This window comes from Dipodomys ordii, unplaced genomic scaffold, assembly GCF_000151885.1.
Source record: "Dipodomys ordii isolate 6190 unplaced genomic scaffold, Dord_2.0 Scaffold138, whole genome shotgun sequence".
In the NCBI taxonomy this organism is placed as follows: Eukaryota; Metazoa; Chordata; class Mammalia; order Rodentia; family Heteromyidae; genus Dipodomys; species Dipodomys ordii.
Window position 1 is genome coordinate 2,539,760 of NW_012267354.1, and position 23,509 is coordinate 2,563,268.

Genomic DNA, 23,509 nt, shown 5'->3' on the forward strand with positions numbered 1-23,509 from the left:
TTTAATAACTGATAGCCTTATAAAATAATTGTCAATTACTACAAATCATTCCTCTCCAAAAGAAATTAAATTGCCTTCTCTCTCCTACAAGAGAAGAAGCAAATTTTGTCTCTATTTGCAGTTATTTCAATATTTTTCTTCTTCTTATATATTTTTTTCATTTTTAGAGCCAATTTTTATTACATCTGTCTTATTCCTTCGTTGACTACCGTAAAGTTTAAGTACATTGTTTTAAAAAATGGATACCATATTTTTATTTCTTATCTGTACCAGACACTTTAATATTTACCCAGATCTTTCCCTTATTTGCAATAACTAGTATATGTCTAAGACCAGAAGGAAAGGTACATCTGGCCATATACGATGATGTTCTAAGTAAAATGAATCCCAAGATATGGACACAAGAGGTTTTATCTTTGTTGCTGTTATTTTTAATGTACTTATAATGTACTGTGTAATTTTTTGTTTCTTTTGTATGTTCTTCCCCCATGGTATAACCCTTATTTTCACTGTATTTGATTCAGGTGCCCCACATCCTGATATACATTTTTCTAATTTGGGGAGGGGAAGAAAAATTAAAATGCTGAAATAAGGATACAGGTTGATCTATTGTAACAATGAGATGTACAAGATACTATGTTGAAAATGAACTTTACAGCTTGGGGAGAGGGGGGAGAAGTTGGGGAGGTAGAGAGATAAGGGATGGTAGGGGAAAAACAAAGGATGGGGTAACAAAGGTAGGGAGGAAATGTACTCATTACCTGACTCATGTAAATGTAGCCCCTTTGTACAGTATCTTTACAATAAAAATATATATTAAAAATATTTATCCAGATTGTGTACTTATGATTGATTCATATTAACTTTAGAAAAAATTAACTGTATGTATCCACAGTTAAAATATCCAATTAATTGAACTTATTAGCAGTATATATATATATATATATATATTTGGAAAATTTATTTTACCTAAGATTTTATAATTTAGTATATCTCACATCTCTTGCTCATTTTTGTAGCCTCAAAACTTTCTTCAGTGCTCCCTTAATCTCCTTATTTCTTAAACTGTATATGAGTGGATTCAGCATGGGAGTCACCAGGTTGTAGAAGAGAGAGAGAATTTTGCCTTGAGCTTGGGAAGAGCTGTTTCCTGGTTGCATGTACATGTAGATGATGCTTCCATAAAACAGAGAGACCACAGTGAGGTGGGAGCTACAGGTGTTGAAGGCCTTCCATCTCCCAGCAGCAGACTTGATCCTCAGCACTGCTGCAGCAATGTAACCATAGGAAACAAGAATGAGGGTGAGGGGCAGTAATATAATGAGAACAGCAAAGGCAAAGGCCAACATTTCCATGGCTTGAGTATCCACACAAGCCATCTTGATCAGTGCTAGCATTTCACAAAGGAAATGGTTAACTACATGACAACCACATCTGGACAGAGTCATTGTCAGTGGTGACATGACAATAGCATTGACAAATCCACTTCCCAAAGCGACAGCCATGAGTCTTAAACACAGCTGGGGATGCATAATGACCATATAGTGTAAAGGTTTGCAGACTAATGCATAGCAATCATATGCTGTAATAGCCTAAAGAATGCACTCAATTCCCCCAACAAAAAGGAAAGAGAAAAGTTGGACAACACAGCCAGCATAGCTGATAGTCTTCTCTGGGCCCCTGAGGTTTACCAACATCTGTGGGATGCAACAACTACTGAAGGAGAGATCTAGAAAAGAAAAATTTGCCAGAAAGAAGTACATAGGGATATGAAGTCGAGGGTCTAAAATGCATACGAGTATTATGGTTGAATTTCCCAACAGCCACTGAATATAGAGTAAAATTTACTATGAAGAGCACCATCTCAAGTTTGGGGCGATCAGAGAAACCCACCAGGATAAAGCCATACTCTGAGCTGTCAATGGATTTTTCCATATCCTTCCTTTCACATCATCAAGTCTGTATACCTGGGTAAGAACAAAATGAAGAACAGATGACATTTTCTGCAAAATAAAACATGGATTAAGAGCTCTGGTGGGACATATAGCCATCAAATCTAATACTGCATTCAGTAATAGAATATCTCCTGCTCAATGATATAATGTGTTGTTCATCAGCTAGTCAAACACAGATCATTTTCATGTTGGAAAATGATGACTTACAACTAACATTTTTATGAAATAGAAATATTCTAGGATTCATAAGACAAAGTGTTTTAACTTTACAAAGGATACATCACATGTATTCTTTCTAACATATTTAACATATTCTAACATATTTATTAGCAGTCATCTCAACTCAAGTACGTGTTCTTTAGGCCAAGCTATTTACTTCTCTCCAACTCTTCTTTGTATAACAAGATATGAAGCTGTGTAATCGCTCTAATACTTGCCTTACGTATGGCCTAAGTATTGACAATACCTTTCTAAAACTGTGACAACCAGAACTGAATTCAGTACCTGAAGTTTTGGAAAACACAAGCTATAGAAACGTATGCCATATCTTTTTTTTTTTGTTTTTGGTCGGTCATGGGGCTTGAACTCTGGGTCTGGGCATTGTCCCTCAGCTCTTCAGCTCAAGGCGAGTGCTCTACCACTTGAGCCACAGTGCCACTTCCGGTTTTCTAGTGGTTTATTGGAGATGGGAGTCTCACGGTCTTTCCTGCCTGGGCTGGCTTTGAACCGCGATCCTCAGATCTCAGCCTCCTGAGTAGCTAGGATTACAGGTCACCGGCGCCCAGCTCGTATGCCATATCGTATGCCATATATGTTACACTGTTTACCTTGCCCATGTAATTGTAACCTCTCTGTACAGTATTTTTACAATAAAATTTTTTTTAAAGTTACACTGTATCATGCATATGTGGTAAAGAGTCATTAACTTAATAATATCAATGGTACTTTCTTTTTTTAAAAAAATCTAATCTCATGTTTTATTGATTTGCCAGGAAATTGTTGCAACTCACTACAGATGCTACAACCCACCGTGGCCAGCGACAAGGCAGTAAGGGAGACCAGACCATGGAATTGAGGTTTGGGGTACCAGGTGACCTGTAGCCTTCCTGTAGGCAGCCATCCCAGAGGACCACTCAAGACAGTCTTGTACAGGAGAAAGAGGTTTATAAGGAGGTTATTAGAGAGGTCAGTATCCCAGTTCTTTATTCTGATGAAATTATATTGGCATTAATTTATTTAGAACAGAATCCTGAAACCTAAATTGCACAAGTCAAGGAGTATATTCTTTCCAGAAGTGAAATATTTTATGCTGATTCTTCCATAATAGTCATGAATAAAAAGACTAAAGGCAGCAAATGGCTATTATAGCAAATCTAGTTTACTATGTAATCCAGAGAGTCACAGACTGTTTTTGATGCTAGTATACTCACTTAGACAACTGGAAAAAAAATAAAGGCAGGTTCACAATTTTTATCAGATATTTTGAGTTTCAAATAAAAACTTTTTTCAATGAAAACTTTATTTTTAGAGACATAATCTTAAGATGTAGTGTAGACTTCCTAATCCTCTCTCTCTACATTTCATAGGGTATAATTTCAGGTGGGTACTATTATCCCCCAATGGAGATAACTTCTTGACCTGAAGTTCTTAGAGTAAATTTATTTTCCACAGCCATACTAGAGTAAAAGAGAAAAAAAACACATTGTTTTGTTCAGTCATTTAGGCTTAGCTCTTTCAACTTTCATGAGTAATACAAAAAGAATATATATATATATATATATATATATATATATATATATATATATGGCTTTTTTTCTCTGTGGTTTGTTGTGTAATCTGATTTTGAGGAAGATGATGCAGTTGATATAGTAGAAAGTAATAAGATTATGAAACCAAAGAAACTACATAAAAGTGGGTATAAAAATTCTACCTGTCAAGAGGAGAGCATGGGCGGGGTGGGGGTGGGGGAACAAAGCAAAACAAATAAGAAACCAGGCGGGCACTCAGGCCCCAAAGTCTATTTTATAATTATATTCCAGGTCCCTTCTTTGTGACAATAAAACGGTAAAAGCCATTTGTTTTGTTTTTCTTAATAAATTGTACCTCAATAAGAATAATGGTATAGTGTATCTCCAGAGAAAAGATACAATAGTAATTAAGGAAAAAAAGCAACACAGCATTAGCATCCTTCTCTGGTATCTTCTGCCATTTGGACTAAATGCCTGGTAGTTAACAGGTTTTCTGCAGTGACTGCCCCAAGTCCCAAATGCAAAGACTTCCTATCAACCTCCCCAAATAGTGTGGAGTATGGGACTCTTATAAACTCAGATGGAAAGAACAGAAGACTAATTTCCTGGAATTAAAGATGGTGTCAAGATGTTGGCAATACATGTTTTCTTGTTGACATCACAAAGATTGTACACTCCTTTGGGTAATTATCTGCTGCAGATGAGAATAGAAGAGTATTTTCTGAGGGGAAATACTGGAATAACATCAAACAACTGGGAATCAAAACTGCTATATCTTTGTACCACTTATTCTTATGCTGAAATATTTCTGAGCTGTGGTGTGGTGTAAGTTTGTTGGCAGCACAGGGACATATGATTATCTTTAGCACACCTCTTTTTCCTTGAATTGAAATATTGAAATTTAAAGTGTTTTTCTGAGGAAAGTATTTTAAATTCTAATGTCTCTATATCTAATTTAATTTTCAAAAGGATAACTAAAGGACTCTGGTATTTTTCTTGTCAGTTGAAATCTAAGTTTTATGTTAGGTTTGGCCTGATAAGATTATCTGACTATAGTAAATATGAAATGAATATTCCTTGGAATTTAATTAATATCCTTTAAATTATAGTCAAACAAAGCACTAAAACCACACTGATTTCCCTCTGGAAGAGGTAATATTGGTCCCCCAAACTTGAAGAATGATAACATTGTCTAAATCAGTAAAACTAAGGGTGAGAGAGGCTTCTTTAAGGGGAGGTTCATAGTCTAAGAATAAACATTAAACACACTCATAGGTGTGAGACATCGAAACTCGCAAATGTCCTTAATACTGATCGTCTTTGAAACTCATGAGTGACTCAAAAAGCTCATTTCAGAGACTGAATATGCATATACATATGTGTGTGATCTGAGTTTAAAAATGCAGCTTTTAGAAAAATATGAAGTAAAAAAGTAAGTATTATGTCAGTAGAAAAATTTAAATGTCTCAATAAATTCCAGATAAATCATCCTAATATTTTTTATGGAACAGTGAAAAATATTACAAATCATTTGGAACCTATGTAAACTACTGAGTGTTCAAGGAGTTTTTCCAGCAAATAAGCCTTTTCAAATAAATAAAGATTACAGTTATGTGGCTAAATCAAATGTAAAGGATTATGAGATACAATTAAGTAAAACAGTAATGCATAATGTCTCCAAACATAATTTTTAACCTCATGTATATTTAAATAAATACTATCAACAAAACAAGAACTATCACAATAAAACTTTTTTTTTTTTGTGGTTGGTTATAGGGCTTGAGCTCTGGGCCTGGGCGCTGTCCCTCAGCTCTTCGGCTCAAGGCTAGCGCTCTACCACTTGAGCCACAGCGCCACTTCCACAATGAAATTGTTTGCTACAATTAATATGTATTAATAAAAACAAGAAAAAATAGCATATTTTGCAATTAATTTTGCTTATCATATTACAAGTAGTTTTTCTCTCTGGTAATAGTCACTCTGTAAGGTCCACAGTGTGTATGAAAATGTAAATCAATCTTAAATTTTTTAAAGAATAGTTTCAATCAGATTTTTGGACATTTGGGAAGTGCACAAATTGTTGACTTACTCAGAATTTATTATTAAGAATATTTGCATGAGTACAGAAAGATGTATACATAGTTATACTGTAGTTGAAAAAACAGACTAAACATCCAGATTGAATAATGGAAAAAGAAGTGTATTTGCACTCATGAATAATAAAGTGAAAAAGAATGTGATGTTTATATGAAACAAATTCCAAAAATATTAAATATGATTCAAGTTTATTACAGTGTTCAAAGTATATTTATTAAGTATATTTGATAAAGACTGATTATAATGAAATTATGCTAAATGGTACTATACTTACAAAAAATTCTTCCAAGTATTATACATTAAGTATGCTAAACCTTGACAAACAGTATTTCATAATTTTAGTTATGCTATGGTCTTATTTCTAAAATACTATAATTTATAAATATGCAAATATATCAAGAATTTAACACAAGGATATAAACATCTATATTTTTAATTCCTTTCAAATTAAAAATAATAACATAACTATATCTGTAGTTAATAAATAACTGTCATTTTCATATTTAGAAGTTAAAGTTTGAAGTAAATCAAATAATGTGCCTTGGATCTCATATTTAGTTTTGGCACTGAATCATCTTAATTTCACAAAATGTCTTTATCTTTTATTTTATTCCAAAAGAATAAATTATATATGCATGATTAATAGACTCCATGATTCTGCTTAGCTTGCAAAACAAATCATATTAATCTATTGTTCTCTAGTTACCCAGTTTTTGACCCAATTAATGCAGCAACATTATTAAATGAATTATCCCATTATTTTCTCAGAGTATTTGGGAGTTTGGCAAAGATTGAGAGTGACAAAGAAAACAAATGTTATTGAAAATGACAAAGGTAACTATCCATAAAACTGAAGCCCAATGGCAATTCTATTGATAAATTCTGACACAGTTGCCATTAGATGTTTGCAGGTTTCCTCTAAATTAAGCTTCACTTTGATTCTGTGTTCAAGAATAAACCAGCAGCCGGGCGCTGGTGGCTCACGCCTGTAATCCTAGCTACTCAGGAGGCTGAGATCTGAGGATCGCAGTTCAAAGCCAGCCCAGGCAGGAAAGACTGTGAGACTCCTATCTCCAATAAACCACCAGAAAATCGGAAGTGGTGCTGTAGCTCAAGTGGTAGAGCGCTCGGTTTGAGCTGAAGAGCTGAGGGACAGTGCTTAGGCCCAGAGTTCAAGCCCCACAGCCGACCAAAAAAAAGAAAGAATAAAACAGCACTATAAATAAAATACTACACAAACCACTAAAGTGTTAATAAATGACAAGTTTTTCTTGCCATTTTATTACAGTAAAGGTATGAATAAGTTTGGAAAACAATTATAGCAGTTTCCTAAACACAGTTAATATTTTCTACGTATTGTTTCCTTTAAATGTTTTGCCTTTTTTGTAAGTAATAAATCTTAAGAATTGAGAAGGAAGTGCAGGGGTTTGAGTTATTTGTCTCTTCCTGTCTTCTAACTGAAAAGAAAAGATAGTCAGTTTATTAATGACTGAATGCTAGACCTATTTACCCTGACAGCTATATTTTGAGGGATTGAGAAAGAAAAAATCAAATTGTAAGGTGAAAAACAATGAACAAGACATGTTTGGATTTACTGATTAAAGTAGCTTTTCTTAGACTATCTCTGGTTGCTAGGAAAACTGAAATAAGGATACATTTAATCAGGTGACTTTTTCTGGGTAACTGCAAAACCTTAAGAGATTTTGGATGATAGGGTCAATGGGGAATTTGTCAAACTAGAGTAGGCAGGAGAGCAATTTGCAACTTCAGCAGCTCTTTATAGAAGTTGGAAAGACAAGACCCTAGAGATCTCATTATGATGATTACCACAATGGAGTTACTGATAGTGGCAATCTTGTTTTCTCCATATCTACAGGGAACCAGCGTTTAGAAGTGTATGATCTATTAACATGCTTTCTCATCATGTATACAACTATTAAAAAGTTTCATAATAATTCACAGAATGGAGCAGTCTCTAGAGTTATCTGTGTTAGAGGAGAAACAAAGACTGATCACAGGGGTAAACTAAAAAGTCAGTTCTTGTTCCTTCTTGTTTTGGAGTTGATGCTCAGAGCAACTCAGCAGCTCTGGGAATTTACCTAACGTTATTTTCATCACCCAACCTCATACTTTTCCAGTGTATCTAGAATAATCATTCCTTGCTTCCAGATGGCATCTTGTTGAGCAGGGATTTAGTGTGCACTCCTAAGAGAGTTATTCTCTATCATTTATATTCTTACTCTCCAGCAATAATCCCCATTACTAACTAAATGTAACACTACTCTGAGGATGTAATAGATTTTTTATTAATTAATCATATTTAGGCACTGTGAAAGCACTTTTATATAAACAAATATTATTTATGTGTCTTTATAGGATATCTAAAAGAAGGTAAGAATGAAGAACTTAAAACAATGAATCCAAATTAGTATTATATGCACCACTGAGGAACATATAAACAATGCATTATTGTTTTTATTGTGTTTGTTAACTGCTCCTTATTTTGATACTCTGTCATGTTTTCATTTCTTGTTACATATTTCTTGTTACATATCAATGCCTGCTACAGTATTAGCACATAGTAATCATTCATTAAATATTTGATTGTTTTACACTATCAAGTGAAATATAAGCTATATGTAAAGTTTACTACTTTTATCAATAGTATTTTGGAATGGATTCTAAGACAAGTGATTGGAGTACTCAACTTTGTGTTGAGAATAATATGGTGACTACACCTTAGTTCATCTCCATTAATCTCCATTTTCTATAAGTGAATATTTTCTGGTTGATTGATCAGTAGATAGATGTGATTTAATAATCAACAAAGGGAATAAATACAAATAAGTGAACACATGATATATAACAAAATGGAAGAATTATACATTCTAATGCTAAGATATTCTAAGCCCATAGGAAGCCATATACCCAGGAAATAAAAACAACAATGTTGTTAACAGCTTTATTTGTAATAGCATAAGTTTGGAAAGCCCCTACTAAGATATAAATTGCAGACTTGTTTGGCACACTGTAGTTCATTGATATAATGGAATATGCTATCATACGTAAATTGAATCAAAATGGCCAATATTAAAGGGCATTAAATCAAAAGTTGGGGTAATTACTCAAGAGTTGTAAGTTGTATAAACAGATCAAACCTTACAGTAATTACAATGGAAGTTTGGGGTTAAGGGTAAGTCACTCTTATGGTTCAAAATGGAGCATGCCATAAAGAGACTTTTATTTCAGCACAAACAATTTCACTGCTCCGAGGGAATACATTGTGGTAGAGCAAGGCTAGAAACCTAGAAAGAAAGTAGGTCATTTTTGTAGTGACATAGGTGAGAGATGGAAGTGAAAATTAGTGAATTGAATAAATACAGAGGTATTGAAAATAGGAAGGGATATTTAATGATTTTGTATTCCATGTTAACCCCCACCAAAAATCAATCACCATGGATGATACACTAAACACTACCACCAACAACAACAAAAATGACTTAGCCAGTTGTCTTTAGCTGATTCTTATCATTGGCTACCCTGAATCTGGCACAATGAATATACGATTGAAGTGGCCATGATACCATTACATAGACTCTGCTAGAAACAGATTCCACTGACTGTGAATGCTTAGCCTGTCAGCAAATGGATGTTGAGTTCCTGATATATTGCTGTTCTGTAAGAGGAGCAACCTATACCATTTGGAAATACAGGTCAACTACTTACTGATCCAGTAGTACATCTCTCATCACAGAGATGTATTTCTTTCTTCTGCCTGAAAAGTCCCTGCCAGTAATGGAGTCTTCTGTGGTGCTTGGAATACCACATGGCCTTGCATACAATCAGCAAACCCATATCACAAGTCCTGAAAGAGGGGGAATTCAAGAACTATGTTCTATTGGTCATGTTAGATGCTGCACCATCCAGAAGTTCGTCTCACAGATTGCTTAAAGGCCTTAGGCAGGCACAACATAAGCAAAATCCGTGACAATAAAGGACCCATTCTTCCAAATATAATAGGTACATTGTGGACATTAAGAAGGGTCACCAGTAATGGTTCATGTATGGTTAGAATATGTCGCCTAAAGGTTTGTGTGCTGAAGTTTGAGCCTCATTGGTGATGTTGAAATGAGAGCTTAGTGGAATGTAGTTAAGTTCAAGGTGCAGGTGGGGATTAATGTAGTTCTCATAGGGCATTAGTTTTACAAGAGTGAGTTGTTATAAGAACAACAATAAAAAAGAGTAAGCACAGCCCCCAAATCTTTCTTCCTGTCTCACCATGTAATCTCTCTTGCACATACTCCCATATTTGCAACATAGCATTGTTGCATAATCAAGGTAATCCTTACCAGAGACTAAACAAATTGAACTGCCAAATCTTGAACTCAGTCTCTAACTCTCTCAGCTAAAGGTGGTCTTGTTGACATAGCAATCAAAAACTGAACCAGGTGTTGATGGCTCACCTAGATACCCAGGAGGCTGAGAGCTGAGATTAGCAATTTTTAGCAGCTTGGGCAGGAAAGTCAGTGAGACTCTTATCTCCAATTAACCACCAAGAAACCAGAAGTGGATCTGTGACTCATTGGTAGAGTGCTAGTCTTGAGTACAAAAGCTCAGGGATGGTGCTCAGGCCGTAAGTACAAGCCCCACAGTGGACTAAAACAAACAAAACTGAACTGTTAGAGTGCATGATTTACTAAGAAACTACCAAACAGCTTGCCCAAATATTGTATAGGTTTAATATTCTCACCAACAATGAACTCAAATTTCTGTACATTTTCATCATTTGGTGTTGTCAGTGTTTGCATTTTTAGCCATTATATGTGCTGAGGTATTATTATAATTAGAATTCACACCTTCTTATAAGTTAGTGTTGAGTTGAGTACCTTTTCGTATTTATTAGCTATCTGAATCTCTTGTTTATGAAGTTCTTTTTCAAGTTTTTGTCCCATCTTAAAACATTACTTTGTAAAATACTATATCTTCTAATTAATAAATGTGTTATAGCTCTACATGTATTTACATTTTCTTTAATTTTTCACATATATATTTCCCAGTGTTCATTGTAGATTTTTTCCCATCTTTCACTGAAGATTAAACCAACCTTATGTTACAAAGAAAAGCCCACCCCAAGAAAAGGAGATAATAACATACAAAGAATATAGCTTGAGTGTTAAAAAAATTACCATATGGACTGATTATTTGCAGTAATTTGAAAGTCAGTCATGAGATCAAACTATTGATTATATCTCCATGTCAGAAAAATTTATAAAGATGTAATTGTCATGATGTTTGTTCACATCTGCAAAGAGTTTCTGCCCCAATGGGATCAGGAATTTGCACAAATAGATATGATAGCATCCAAATAGGTACTCAGTCATTTGATACAATTAGTTTGGTAACTTTTTCTAAGAGGATTCAGAATCTTCATTTCAAATGTCTATGATTTGTAGTCATAACCAATGTTCTTTGACAAGTAAATGGAATAAATTTAATTACTTTACCAAAACAGGTTGAATAACCTTTATTATATACACAAGAGTAAGCATAACAGGGGCTAGAAAAACCATCTGATTAAAAAGTTAAATAATGAAACATTGTTATTTTCTCTAGGTAAGCCTTGTCTGATGTCACAAATAAATTCTTTATTTTAATATTCTCTAATTACTTTTTTAAAAATTGATCATGGGTCTTGAACTCCAGGCCTGGGCACAGTCCGTGTGCTCTTCAGCTCAAGGCGAGTGCTCTAGCACTTGAGCCACAGTGCCATTTCTGGTTTTCTGGTGTTTAATTGGAGATAAGAGTCTCACGGACTTTCCTGCCTGGGCTGGCTTTGAACACGATCCTCAGACCTCAGCCTCCTTAGTAGCTAGGAATACAGGCGTGATCCGTCTGTCATTACTTTTGTAGGGACATTTTAGATATTTTGAGGGATGTTTCTCATAGTCCTAATTACAAGTAATGACATTAAAATTATGCTAGAAAAATTAAAGTAGGAATATATTATTCCTTTTCAGAAAGTCAAATTTTGAACTTCAGAAAGTAATTGCATAAATCAATCTTTTAGTGTTCTCCATAAAAATAAAAAGAAAATGTTGAACTTTTAACAAGAAACCAAAGAAAGAAGTTGCTTATATATATATATATATATATATTTTTTTTTTACTTAGATTTTCTTACAAATTTTAGTGATATTCAGTTTCATATAGAATGGCTGGGAAATTGATCCATTGTGAGCCCTCTACCCTTCTCAAGCCCATAACTGTTTTCAATATGCCTCATAATGATGACTGATATTTTCACATTTCTTTTAGTGATAATTTAAAAAATAATCTTTTCATACAATTAGACTCCCTAGTAAAAAGAGGTTTGAATTAGTTTACCCTTTTTGTTTATTTGTTTGTTTTGGATATTATAATTACAACCATAGGTAGGTCCAACAGAAGAATTTTATTTGGTCTTGTAGTGAAACAGAGTAAATTGTTTTATTATGAAAATCTCTGAACGTGTCTACAAGGATTATATCAAGAATTAAAAAAATACTTTGTAGAATCATAATTTATTTTAGAATAGATATGACAGTCATTCCATATTTTTATGTCTTCTGTTGTACCTTTTTAAATTAATTTATGTGGATATTAGCCTGCTAAGGTAACATTTTCAGTCTTAAGGATACTTCCAAAACACTAGTTCAAGATAAATATTCTTCAAAATCTAACATGTGTAAAAATGAATGTAACTTTTTATTATATTAAATTACTATTATATATTTTTTAAAGTAGAAAAACATAAATTGAGAGCTATCTTAGAAACCACCAGATCTTTAGCACATGTGAAAAGGATGTGCATAATCACAATCTGTTATATTTGAAATTTTGCATCAAAGACAATATTCATTTAAAGCATTGTCTACCTGCATATCACAGTCCATTCATTAAAAGTAATTTCCAGTATGCATATAATATTTGGTATTCTAGCAACATAATTTCTACTGGCATTCAAGGCCACCCTCTGGCTTTCCAGCATACCTATGATTTGCGCCCAATTGTTATACAAATAATATTTATGGCTTGAAAATTTTTTTCATTGGTTTCAATAATCAATTAATGGAAAATGAGTAACAAGTAAGGAATCTTGAACTGATGGTTAGGAAGGCATTACTTGCAAACAAGTTATTGTAATGAGCAAAATATCTCAATCTGAAGTTTGAAATGCTGAGCTATTGTTACTCAGTTTCTTCTAATAAGCCATGACAAAATTCATGGTAATTTCTCTTGAATTTGTGATGCACATTTAGGGAAAAAGTTTTCTTTCAAAAATCTGAGAATGACTTTTGGTACTCATGGAGATTCCTCAGTGATTATTTTAGTTCTCATCATAGCGTTTACATTGAATGAAAAAGAATTGAGTTAACATGACAGCAGATTTCAACTGACTCCACATTGTGAGAGATTTATTTGTAATTTTAAACAACAGAGACTGTGACAATTGAAATGAAAGAATAATTTCTGGATGGAATTAATTAAAATTAATAAACATCACCAGATATTATTGCACTTAACTACCACAGTCATTTTAGTCACAACTTAATACTTAGAACAATTGTAAGACCATTCAAAAGGTGAAGTTGCTACTAAGGAAAAGGAAACATATGACACATATAAACATATTAACTGTACATGTCATTTCCATGTATATATATGCCATAGGCCAAATATTTTGTTATGAGAAAGACATTATATATACAGTTTGTGTGGCATTTTAAGAATGAGTGGTATCATTATATGAATAAAGTAAAACTAGAGCTATAGAATATTCAGCACACTTAAATGATTGTACAAATAGGTGAAGAAAATACAAGCAAGGCTGATACTTGAGTTTCCTGCATATACATCAAATATTATAAAAAAGAATGTTTCTTATCTGAAAATGATGATGCTTTAAGGATGATACTCTTTGGAATTCCAGTTGTTTATGTAAGTGATTTTTTTTTCTGTAATGAGGATTGAATCAATGGCCTTGACCTTCCCAACCCTTATAGTTTCATCTTTTTAGAAAGCAGATGAAAGTAGCTATATTCATTTATCAAGAGTCTTGAGACAACATACTTGTTGCTAAAATATATAGTGTACCTTGTATGGAAAATTTTATGTTTCAGTAGAAAATTATGCATTGTCTAAATTCTAGAGGACACACAAGAGGAGACTTCCTAGATTTTCTGATTCTGATTAAATGACAGGTAACTTACAAATTATTAATAACTGATAGCATTGTTATATAATTCTTATAAATGACATGAGAATTAATTACTGTCAAAGATCATAATTTATGATATATTTCTATTGTTCATGATTGTCTCCCCAAAACTTTCTTCAGTGCCCCTTTTACCTCCTTATTCCTTAAAGTATATATAAGCGGATTTAGCATGGGAGTCACCAGGTTGTAGAAGAGAGTGAGGAATTTGCCTTGGTCTTGGGAAGAGCTGTTTCCTGGTTGCATGTACATGTAGATGATGCTTCCATAAAACAGAGAGACCACAGTGAGGTGGGAGCTACAGGTGTTGAAGGCCTTCCATCTCCCAGCAGCAGACTTGATCCTCAGCACTGCTGCAGCAATGTAGCCATAGGAAACAAGAATGAGGGTGAGGGGCAGTAATACAATGAGAACAGCAAAGGCAAAGGCCAACATTTCCACGGCCCGAGCATCCACACAAGCCATCTTGATCAGTGCTGGCATTTCACAAAGGAAATGGTTAACTCGACGACGACCACATCTAGACAGGGTCATTGTCAGTGGTGACATGACAATGGCATTGACCAATCCACTTCCCCAGGCCACAGCCACTAGCCGCAAACACAGCTGGGGATGCATAATGACCATATAGTGCAAAGGTTTGCAGACTGCTGCGTAGCGATCATATGCCATAACAGCCAGAAGGATGCACTCAATTCCACCAACAGAAAGGAAAGAGAAAAGTTGGACAACACAGCCAGCATAGCTGATAGTCTTCTCTGGGCCCCAGAGGTTTACCAACATCTGTGGGATGCAACTCGTACTAAAACATAGATCTAGAAAGGAAAGATTTGCCAGAAAGAAGTACATAGGGGTATGAAGTCGAGGGTCTAAAATGCATACGAGTATTATGGTTGAATTTCCCAATACAACCACTGAATATAGAGTAAAATTTACAATGAAGAGCACCATCTCAAGTTTGGGGCGATCAGAGAAACCCACCAGGATAAAACCATACTCTGAACTGTCATTGGATTTTTCCATAGCCTTCCTTTTACGTCATCAAATCTGGACACCTAGTGAGAGAAAATAAACTGATAAGGTACATTTTCTGCAAAACAAAACATGGACTATCACCTTTCTTGAAAAATACAGTATAGCCATCAAATCTAACAATGCATCTAGTAATAGAATATCTTCTGCTCAGCTCTATAAGGTTTTTTTCATTAGCTATTCAATTACATATTAATAAATTATTTCATGTTGTAAAATAATGCCTTATAATCATCATTTCATCTTGTAGAAACATTGTCCTTATGATTCATAAGACGTTTTGATTTTACATAAGATACATCACATTTCATCCCTCCTTATTAATGTATTTATCAACAGTTATAGCAATTCAACTAATTTTTTTAGGCCAAAGATATTTATTTTCCTTCAAGTCTTCCACATGGCCTAAGTATTGACAATGACTTTCTAAAACTGTGACTACCAAGGCTGAATTCAATGCCTGAAGTTTTGAAAAACCAAAGATGTTTCCTATCCTGAATTGGATTATTGTAATTTTATATTAATGTAATGTAAATAGTAATTAAATTTACAATGTCAATGTTATCTTCTTAAGGCATAATTGTATCTATTAAGTATCTCAGTCCTTTATTCTGATGAAATGATCTAGGCACTAATTTGTAACAGAATTCTGCCATCTAGATTAATAAAGTTAGGAGTATATTCTTTGCAGAGGCTAACTGCAACATTGGACATATTTTGTTTTCTACTAGCCCTTTATAATTGTCAGAGCAGCTGATTAGTTTGCAGACAGAGATGCATGGTGATAGGGATTGATGGAGAAAAGGGGAAGAAAAGATAGTTTAAAAGGCAATGTAAATAAGGGTTTAAAAGTTATGAAATATCAACCCCTAAATGGCTAAGAATTGCATTAAAAGATGTCAGGATAATAAATGAAATTACAGAGAAAGGGAGAAAAATATGAAAACAGCAGATATTCAGGAAAAAATACACCTCACACCTACCATTGTTGTTTTTGCTTGAACTCTGGGCCTGGGTGCTTGTCCATGACTCTTTTTGTCAAGGCTTATGCTGTACCACTTTGAGCCATAACACTACTTCCAGTTTTCTGGTGGTTAATTGGAGGTAAGAGTCTCATGGACTATCCTGTCCTGTCTAGCTTAAAACCATGATCCTCAGATTTCAGCCTCCTGAGTAGCTAGGATTACGGGTGTGAACCACCACTGCTGGGCTTATATTGATTCTTTAATGACAGTTACAAATGAGAAGCCTAAAAGCAGTAAATGAGTATTATAGCAAATCTAGATTGCCATGTGACCCAGAGAACTAAGGGCTGGTTTTGATGATAACATACTTGCTTAGTAAACAGGAAAAAATGGCAGAGTTTCACAATTTTGGTCATTTATTTTGATTTTCAAATAAAAACTTACCTTTAGTGAAAACCATTTTTTATTGTTTTAGGAATCATACTCTCAAGAAGAGCCTGGAGTTTCTGATTCTCCTGCCATTGGTTTTCCTACATGCTATAATTTCAGGTGAGTACCATGAGCTCTTACTAGTGATAACTTCTTAAGCTGAAGTTCTTAATTTATTTTCTACTGCTAATACCAGAGCAAAAGAAAAAACTGATTGTTTTCTCCAATAATTTAGGCTTATTTGGCTTCATCATTCCTGAAAAATACAGTAAGAATACATATTAATGTTTTTCAGTATGGTTTAGTTTGTTATCTGGTTTTATGGAAGATCATGCAGTTAATGTAGTAGAAGTAAGAAGCCTATGAAAAAAAATGCTCTTAAAATTACATCAGCATGGTTACAAAGATTTCTTTTCATCAAAAAAGAAAATCAGGCCCCAAAGTCTTTTCTATGTATAATGCTCTAGGTTTCTTCTTTCTCAGACAGTAAAAGCAATTTGTTTCTCACAATTTGATTACAGCAATAAGAATAATAGTATAGTGTTACTTTAGAAAAAAGTTAAAATGGACTAATTGCCATAAGGTAGTTAAATTTCAGAGAGAAGATGCAATTGTAATAATAACAACAATAATAAAAACAGCAGTAGCATCCTTCCTCTATATCCCTGCCATTTGGGCCATTGTTTGGACTTCAACAAGGTTTTAGGGAGAGATCCAATCCCAAGACAAGAATGTCTTGCCAACCCCAGAAAATAACCAATGCAGTTGTGGGAGCTCTTATAGCCTCAGATGAAAAGAACAGAAGACTAATTTCCTGGCATTTCAGACGGTGTCTGAAAGCATAACGTGTTTTCTTGTTGACATCATGAGATTGCATGCTCCTTTGGGTAATTACCTGTTGCAGATGAGAACAGAAGAATATTTTCTTGGGGGAAATACTGGAATAGCTCAAACAATTGGGAATCAAAATTTTTAGGTACTATTTTTGGTGTCAATCTGGGACCTTAGGTGTTCATATCCTTGAGATGTACCTCTTATTCTTATGGCAAAGTATTCTGGGTTTTGGTGAAGCAAAAGATCATTGAGAACACAATGGCATATAAATAATTTTGCATATATGCCCATCCTAGGGCTTGACCTAAAGGCCTGAGTGCTGTCCCTGAGCCTTTTTGCTTCAAGGCTAGTGCTCTTCCACTTACTTGCAACCTTTTGGTGGTTAAATAGAGATGAGTCTCATAGACTTTCTGCCCATGGGTTAACTTTGAACCTCAATCCTCAGATCTGAACCTCCTGAGTAGCTAGGATTACAGATGTGAGCCACTAGCCCTTGTCATGATAATACTTATTGAAACATTGAAAAATATCTGGAACCAATGTATATGGAAATGTATATGGAACCAATGCAAAGTTTTAGTGGTCAAAGAGCTTTTTCCAGTTAATGTAGATTAATATAGTTAATATAGATCAAGATATACTATATTTATAAACTACTTTGTTAAATGGCAGCTACTTTGTACAAATAAATAAAATTAAAAAAGATTACAAGATGCTGGATGAGACTAATAAAAGGATAAGATAGAATTTATTGAAACACTTATACATGTTACCCACACATATAATATCACTTTCATCTACAAGTATATTTAAATAAATACAATTAACACAACAACAAATATCACAATAATTTTATACATATAATAGATACTAATAAAAAGAAATAAAAAACAAATTATCATAGCAACCAGAATTGTTTTTGCATACCATATAGCAGAGGACATAGCTAATAGCACACTAACACACTCTGTTTGGGAGTATAAATATTTCCATAAATTTAGAAGAATAGTTTTATGAAATTTTTGTAAATTTAGTAAATGCACAGGTCTTTGACCTACTAATTTCACTTCTCAGGAATTCATTATTAAATATAATTGTAACAGAAATATGTATTTAAAACATAGTTACAGAATGGCTAAAAGAGGAACAGATTAATGTTCATTGATTGAGAAATAATCTCGGAAAAGTTCCTGCTTTTACCAGATAGCTTGGCCCTTGTTAATTACATTTTAGTTATATCCTTTTACTGCTGCATTTTAATAAAGCCATCCTAATAAAAGATTCTTAAGTCTTAGCTACATCCTGTTAATTAAACTACATACTTTTGTTCAGCCAATATGAGCAGAGGGGTAGGGCAAGCTGGGTTAGAGATAAAAAGGTAGCAGCCTGCCTATTCTGAGTGCTTGCTTGCCAGATATTTGGCCGGTGGCACATCCTTCTGCAGAAGTAAATTTTGCCTTGCCAAACTCCTTTCTAGTTGATGTCCTTATTTATATGCAATACTCCAATATTCTGAGCTATTTCCAACAACACTCATAAATAAAGTCACAAAGAATGGGATATAAGTGTACTAGCATGGAAGAAATCTCAAAATATATTAAATAGATTTTATGCATATTACAAAGTTTGAAGTATATGCATTAACTCTATTTGAGTTATATTAAATGTGGATTAGCTAGAAAGTATGCTAAATGATACTATATTTAACTAATAAAATTATTCAAACTATTATTAAATACATAAAATATATTGTTTGCAAAATAATGTTTCAGACTCTTATGTTTTATTTCTATATCTAAAATACAATGGCTTATATAAACATGTCAAAATATCTGGAGATTGACAAATGTGGAATTAATATCTGCTTTTAATCTCAACCAAAGCATTAATATATAGGTATATAATCATGTCTTTCAAAGTCAAAGCAGAAAAACTATTCATAATAGTGAGACCCAATGACAATTCTATTGATAAAATCTGGCACAACTGCCATTTAGATGCTTACAACTTTCCTCTAAATTAAACTTCACTTTATGAGTTCAAATGTAACAGCACTACCCAAAAGAAAATTCTCCACAAACTACTAGTAAAGTGACTTAAGTTTTCTTGCCATTTTTTCAAGGTAATGGTATGAAGAAGACTAGAGTAGTTTCCTACACACTGTGGACATTTTCATTGGTTCTTGTTTGGCCTTTTTTGTAGATAATAAGTCTTAAGAATTGAGAAGAATTGAGAAGGATGTGCAGGGGTTTGAGTTATTTGTCTCTTCCTGTCTTCTAACTGAAAAGAAAATATAGTCAGTTTATTAATGACTGAATGCTAGACCTATTTACCCTGACAGCTATGTTCTGAGAGGTTGAGAAAGGAAAGATCAAATTGTAAGGTGAAAAAACAATGAACAAGACATGTTTGGATTTACTGATTAAAGTAGCTTTTCTTAGAACATCTCTGGTTGCTAGGAAAACTGAAATAAGGATACATTTAATCAGGTGACTTTTTCTGGGTAACTGCAAAACCTTAAGAGATTTTGGATGATAGGGTCAATGGGGAATTTGTCAAACTAGAGTAGGCAGGAGAGCAATTTGCAACTTCAGCAGCTCTTTATAGAAGTTGGAAAGACAAGACCCTAGAGATCTCATTATGATGATTACCACAATGGAGTTACTGATAGTGGCAATCTTGTTTTCTCCATATCTACAGGGAACCAGCGTTTAGAAGTGTATGATCTATTAACATGCTTTCTCATCATGTATACAACTATTAAAAAGTTTCATAATAATTCACAGAATGGAGCAGTCTCTAGGGTTATCTGTGTTAGAGGAGAAACAAAGAACTAAAGTGAGTCAGTTCTTGTGCTTTCTTGTTTTGGAGTTGATGCTCAGAGCAACTCAGCAGCTCTGGAAATTTACTTTCTTATCACCAAACCTCATACTTTTCCAATGTAACTGGAATAATCATTCCTTGCTTCCGGATGGCATCTTGTTGAGCAGGGATTTAGTATGCACACCTAGGAGAGTTATTCTCTATCATTTATATTCTTACTCTCAAGCAATAATCCCCATTACAAACTAAATGTAACAATACTCTGAGATTAATAGATTTTTATTCATTAATCATATTTAGGCACTGTGAAAGCCCTTGCCATATAAATAAATATTATTTATGTGCCTTTATGGATTTCACAATCTAAAAGAAGGCAAGGATGAAGAATTTAGAACAATGTATCCAAATTAACATTCTATGCACCAAGAGGAATAAACATTGCATTACTGATTTTATTGTGTTTGTTAACTGCTCCTTATTTTGTTACTCTATGATATTTTCACTTCTCATTAAGTATTGTTTACTACTGTTTCTCCATTTCCTGTCAGTGTTAGTAGTTTAACTATTTGACTATATCACCCTATGAAGTGATAGGTAATAAGATATGCATAAGGGTTTAGTATTTTGCTTTTATAATTAGTATTTTGGATTTTTTTTGATGGAGTAGATTCTGAAGGAAATGATTTCAGTACTGAGCTGTATGTTGGCAATAATATGGTGAGTAGATATATCTTAATTCTTCTCACCTTTCTCTATTTCCCATATATAAATATTTTACCAGTTTAATGACTACTAAGTACCTGTAATTCAATAATAAATAAAAGGAATAAATAGATGTCAAAACATATGATATAGAGCAAGTTAAGGATTTATATTTATATACATGTATATGTCCAGAAATTCTAATTCCATAGAAAGAAACACACGCAGAAATAGATACAATGTTGATGACAGCTTTATTTGTAATAGAAGATTGAAAAGCACTTAAAGGAATATAAGTTGCAGACTTGAGTACATTATAGGTTTATTCATATAAAGGTATATTGAACTATATAAAATGAATCCAAATGAATGAATCTCATATGACAGTAAAGGATATTGAACAAAAATTTGGACTACTTACTCAAGAGTTATAAGTCTCATCAGCAAATCAAACCTTAAGCTATTGAAATGGAAATTTGGGGCTTAGGATATGTCACTGCTATGGTTTAAATTGGAGCATGCCATGAAGACACTGTCATGTTGGACAAGCATTTTCATTCATCTGAGGAGAATAAGGCCTAGGACATTGTTATAGCAACACAGTTAAGAGAAGGATATTTAAGTTGATAATAAGCTCAATATACATATAGGGATATTGAAGATAAATAAACTATCAAGAAACCAAGGACAAACTACAAAATTATTTATTGGATACAAATAGTGAAGAAAAGTGCTGATTATTAGGAAATGCCTTTGGTCCTTAAACCCAGCCTTTTCTCTCTCTCTCTTTTTTTTTTGCCTATTATACAGTATGCCAATCATTGAAATGAAGAGTTTTGCAAAGGAGAAAGGATTTATTCATGATTGAGCCTAGTGAGGCTTCTGAGAATAGGATTTAAGGGTCATTTCTGGCATAAAATGCTACAGTGGTCTAAGGTGTGGGAAGGTGATTGGAAATAAAGACTAGTGGAGGAGTTTCATTGTTCTTGTATGTGTAATCCAACCTCATAACTCTTATAGGACATATGCTCAAAAAGTTGTAGAGTTATTATTCTGATGTCAAAAGATCACCTCATCAAACATTCACACCAAATTGGGCACTGGTGGCTACCAGCTCTAATCCCAGCTTCTCAGGAGGCTGATATCTGAGGATGACGGTTCAAAGCCAGCCCAGATAGGAAAGTCTGTGAGACACTTATCTCTATCATAAGTGGTACAGTGCTAGCCTTGAGCAAAAAGAGCTCAGGGACAGTGCCTGGGCCCTGAGTTCAAGCCCCATGACCAGCAAAAGAAAAATTTCACACAAACACAAATGAAATGGTTTAAACTAGTTTTAGACAGACAAAAGTGGCCTTCAGCTTTTTGAAACACTTATGACTCGCTTTGCAGGTGTCTGTGGCAAAGCTAATGTGTTACTAATTAACTGGCTGATGTCCTTTGCTCTATTCAGAAATAGAGAATAGGTGTAAATTGGCTCTTCTGGTGTTGGTGGACCTGGGCCCATGAGTACCAAAAGCTTTGGGGATGTGCTTGCAGACTTGGAGGATTATAGCTCTAAGTCCTGTGAACTAGTAGCTTATGGTTACCCATGCAATCTTCCTACTGGGGACATAGCACAATATAGAAATATATGATGTCAGATTTTAAAGGAAAATGTAAGTGTGACCCACAGCCATCCTGAAAAGACAAATCACAGCCTTAGCAATAACCAACTCTAAGCAGTCAAGACTTTGTAAATAACTTCCACATTTCCTAATTTCCAACTCAATGCCAGTCATTAGAGGACAAACATATCTTCCAAAAAAAATCAAAGATGATCCCTTACTTTTAGCCATCCCCTACCTTCTCTATACCAATCAGAGCAAACCCAAGCTAACTCCTTTTCCATAGCAGTTTTGTCTATCTTCATTTGGATGATGTATAATTTATTTTTGTTGTTATAACAAAATAACTGAGACTAAGTTCTTTATAAAGAAAACTCTTCTGTTCAGGGATTTAGAGTCTGAAAGTTCAAGATCTGGAAGTCCCATCAATTTGGTCTCTAGTGAGGACTGACTTGGCTATGAAACAAGGTTGGGTACAAAAAACAGGATAATGTTCAGGAGAGATCACATGGTAAACAGCAACAAGAGGGATTTGGGGGTCATTCTAGCACTTATCATCCCTTTTTTGTTACAATTCATTCTTTCAAAAGCTAATCAGTCTCAAGAGAACTACATCAGTCCCTTCTAAATGAAGACCTCCCCTTCCCCCAGCTAATTACTTTCCTTTAAGCTCAGGTTCTGGAAGGTTGTTCCACTTCAGCATCACCACGAAGGGATCAAGCTACTAGCACATGAACCTTTAGAGGACACATTCAAACCATAGCTGGTGGCTTTTCTTTCTTTCTTTTTTTTTTTGGTCCAGTCATGGGGCATGAACTCTGGGTCTGGGCGCTGTCCCTCAGCTCTTCAGCTCAAGGCTAGTGCTCTACCACTTGAGCCACAGCGCCACTTCCAGCTTTTTTCTTTTTGCTTATATGGTGCTGAGGAATCAAACCCAGGGCTTCATGCATGCAAGGCAAACACTCTACCACTGAGCCACCTTCCCAGCCCCTGGTGGCTTTTCTTGATGTTCACAATATATTATAATTTGAATAATGGATCTATTCAAGATGTGTTTCTGGACTCTC

At 34.2% G+C, this 23,509-nt stretch overlaps 1 protein-coding gene and 1 pseudogene across 1 annotated transcript; both read right to left on the reverse strand.

Moving 5' to 3' along the window:
• Positions 1-1,007: 1,007 nt before the first annotated feature.
• Positions 1,008-1,935, reverse strand: LOC105996927 (annotated as a pseudogene).
• A 12,211-nt stretch (positions 1,936-14,146) lies between these two features.
• On the reverse strand, positions 14,147-15,076 carry LOC105996986 (putative olfactory receptor 2W6). The gene has a single exon (XM_013031250.1). The coding sequence runs from the start codon at positions 15,074-15,076 to the stop codon at positions 14,147-14,149; it is 930 nt and encodes a 309-aa protein (XP_012886704.1).
• Between the last annotated feature and the right edge of the window lie 8,433 nt (positions 15,077-23,509).

Excerpts from the sequence above, each read along its gene's own strand:
- LOC105996986 (XM_013031250.1), bottom strand. The coding sequence starts at position 15,076 with ATGGAAAAATCCAATGACAGTTCAGAGTATGGTTTTATCCTGGTGGGT.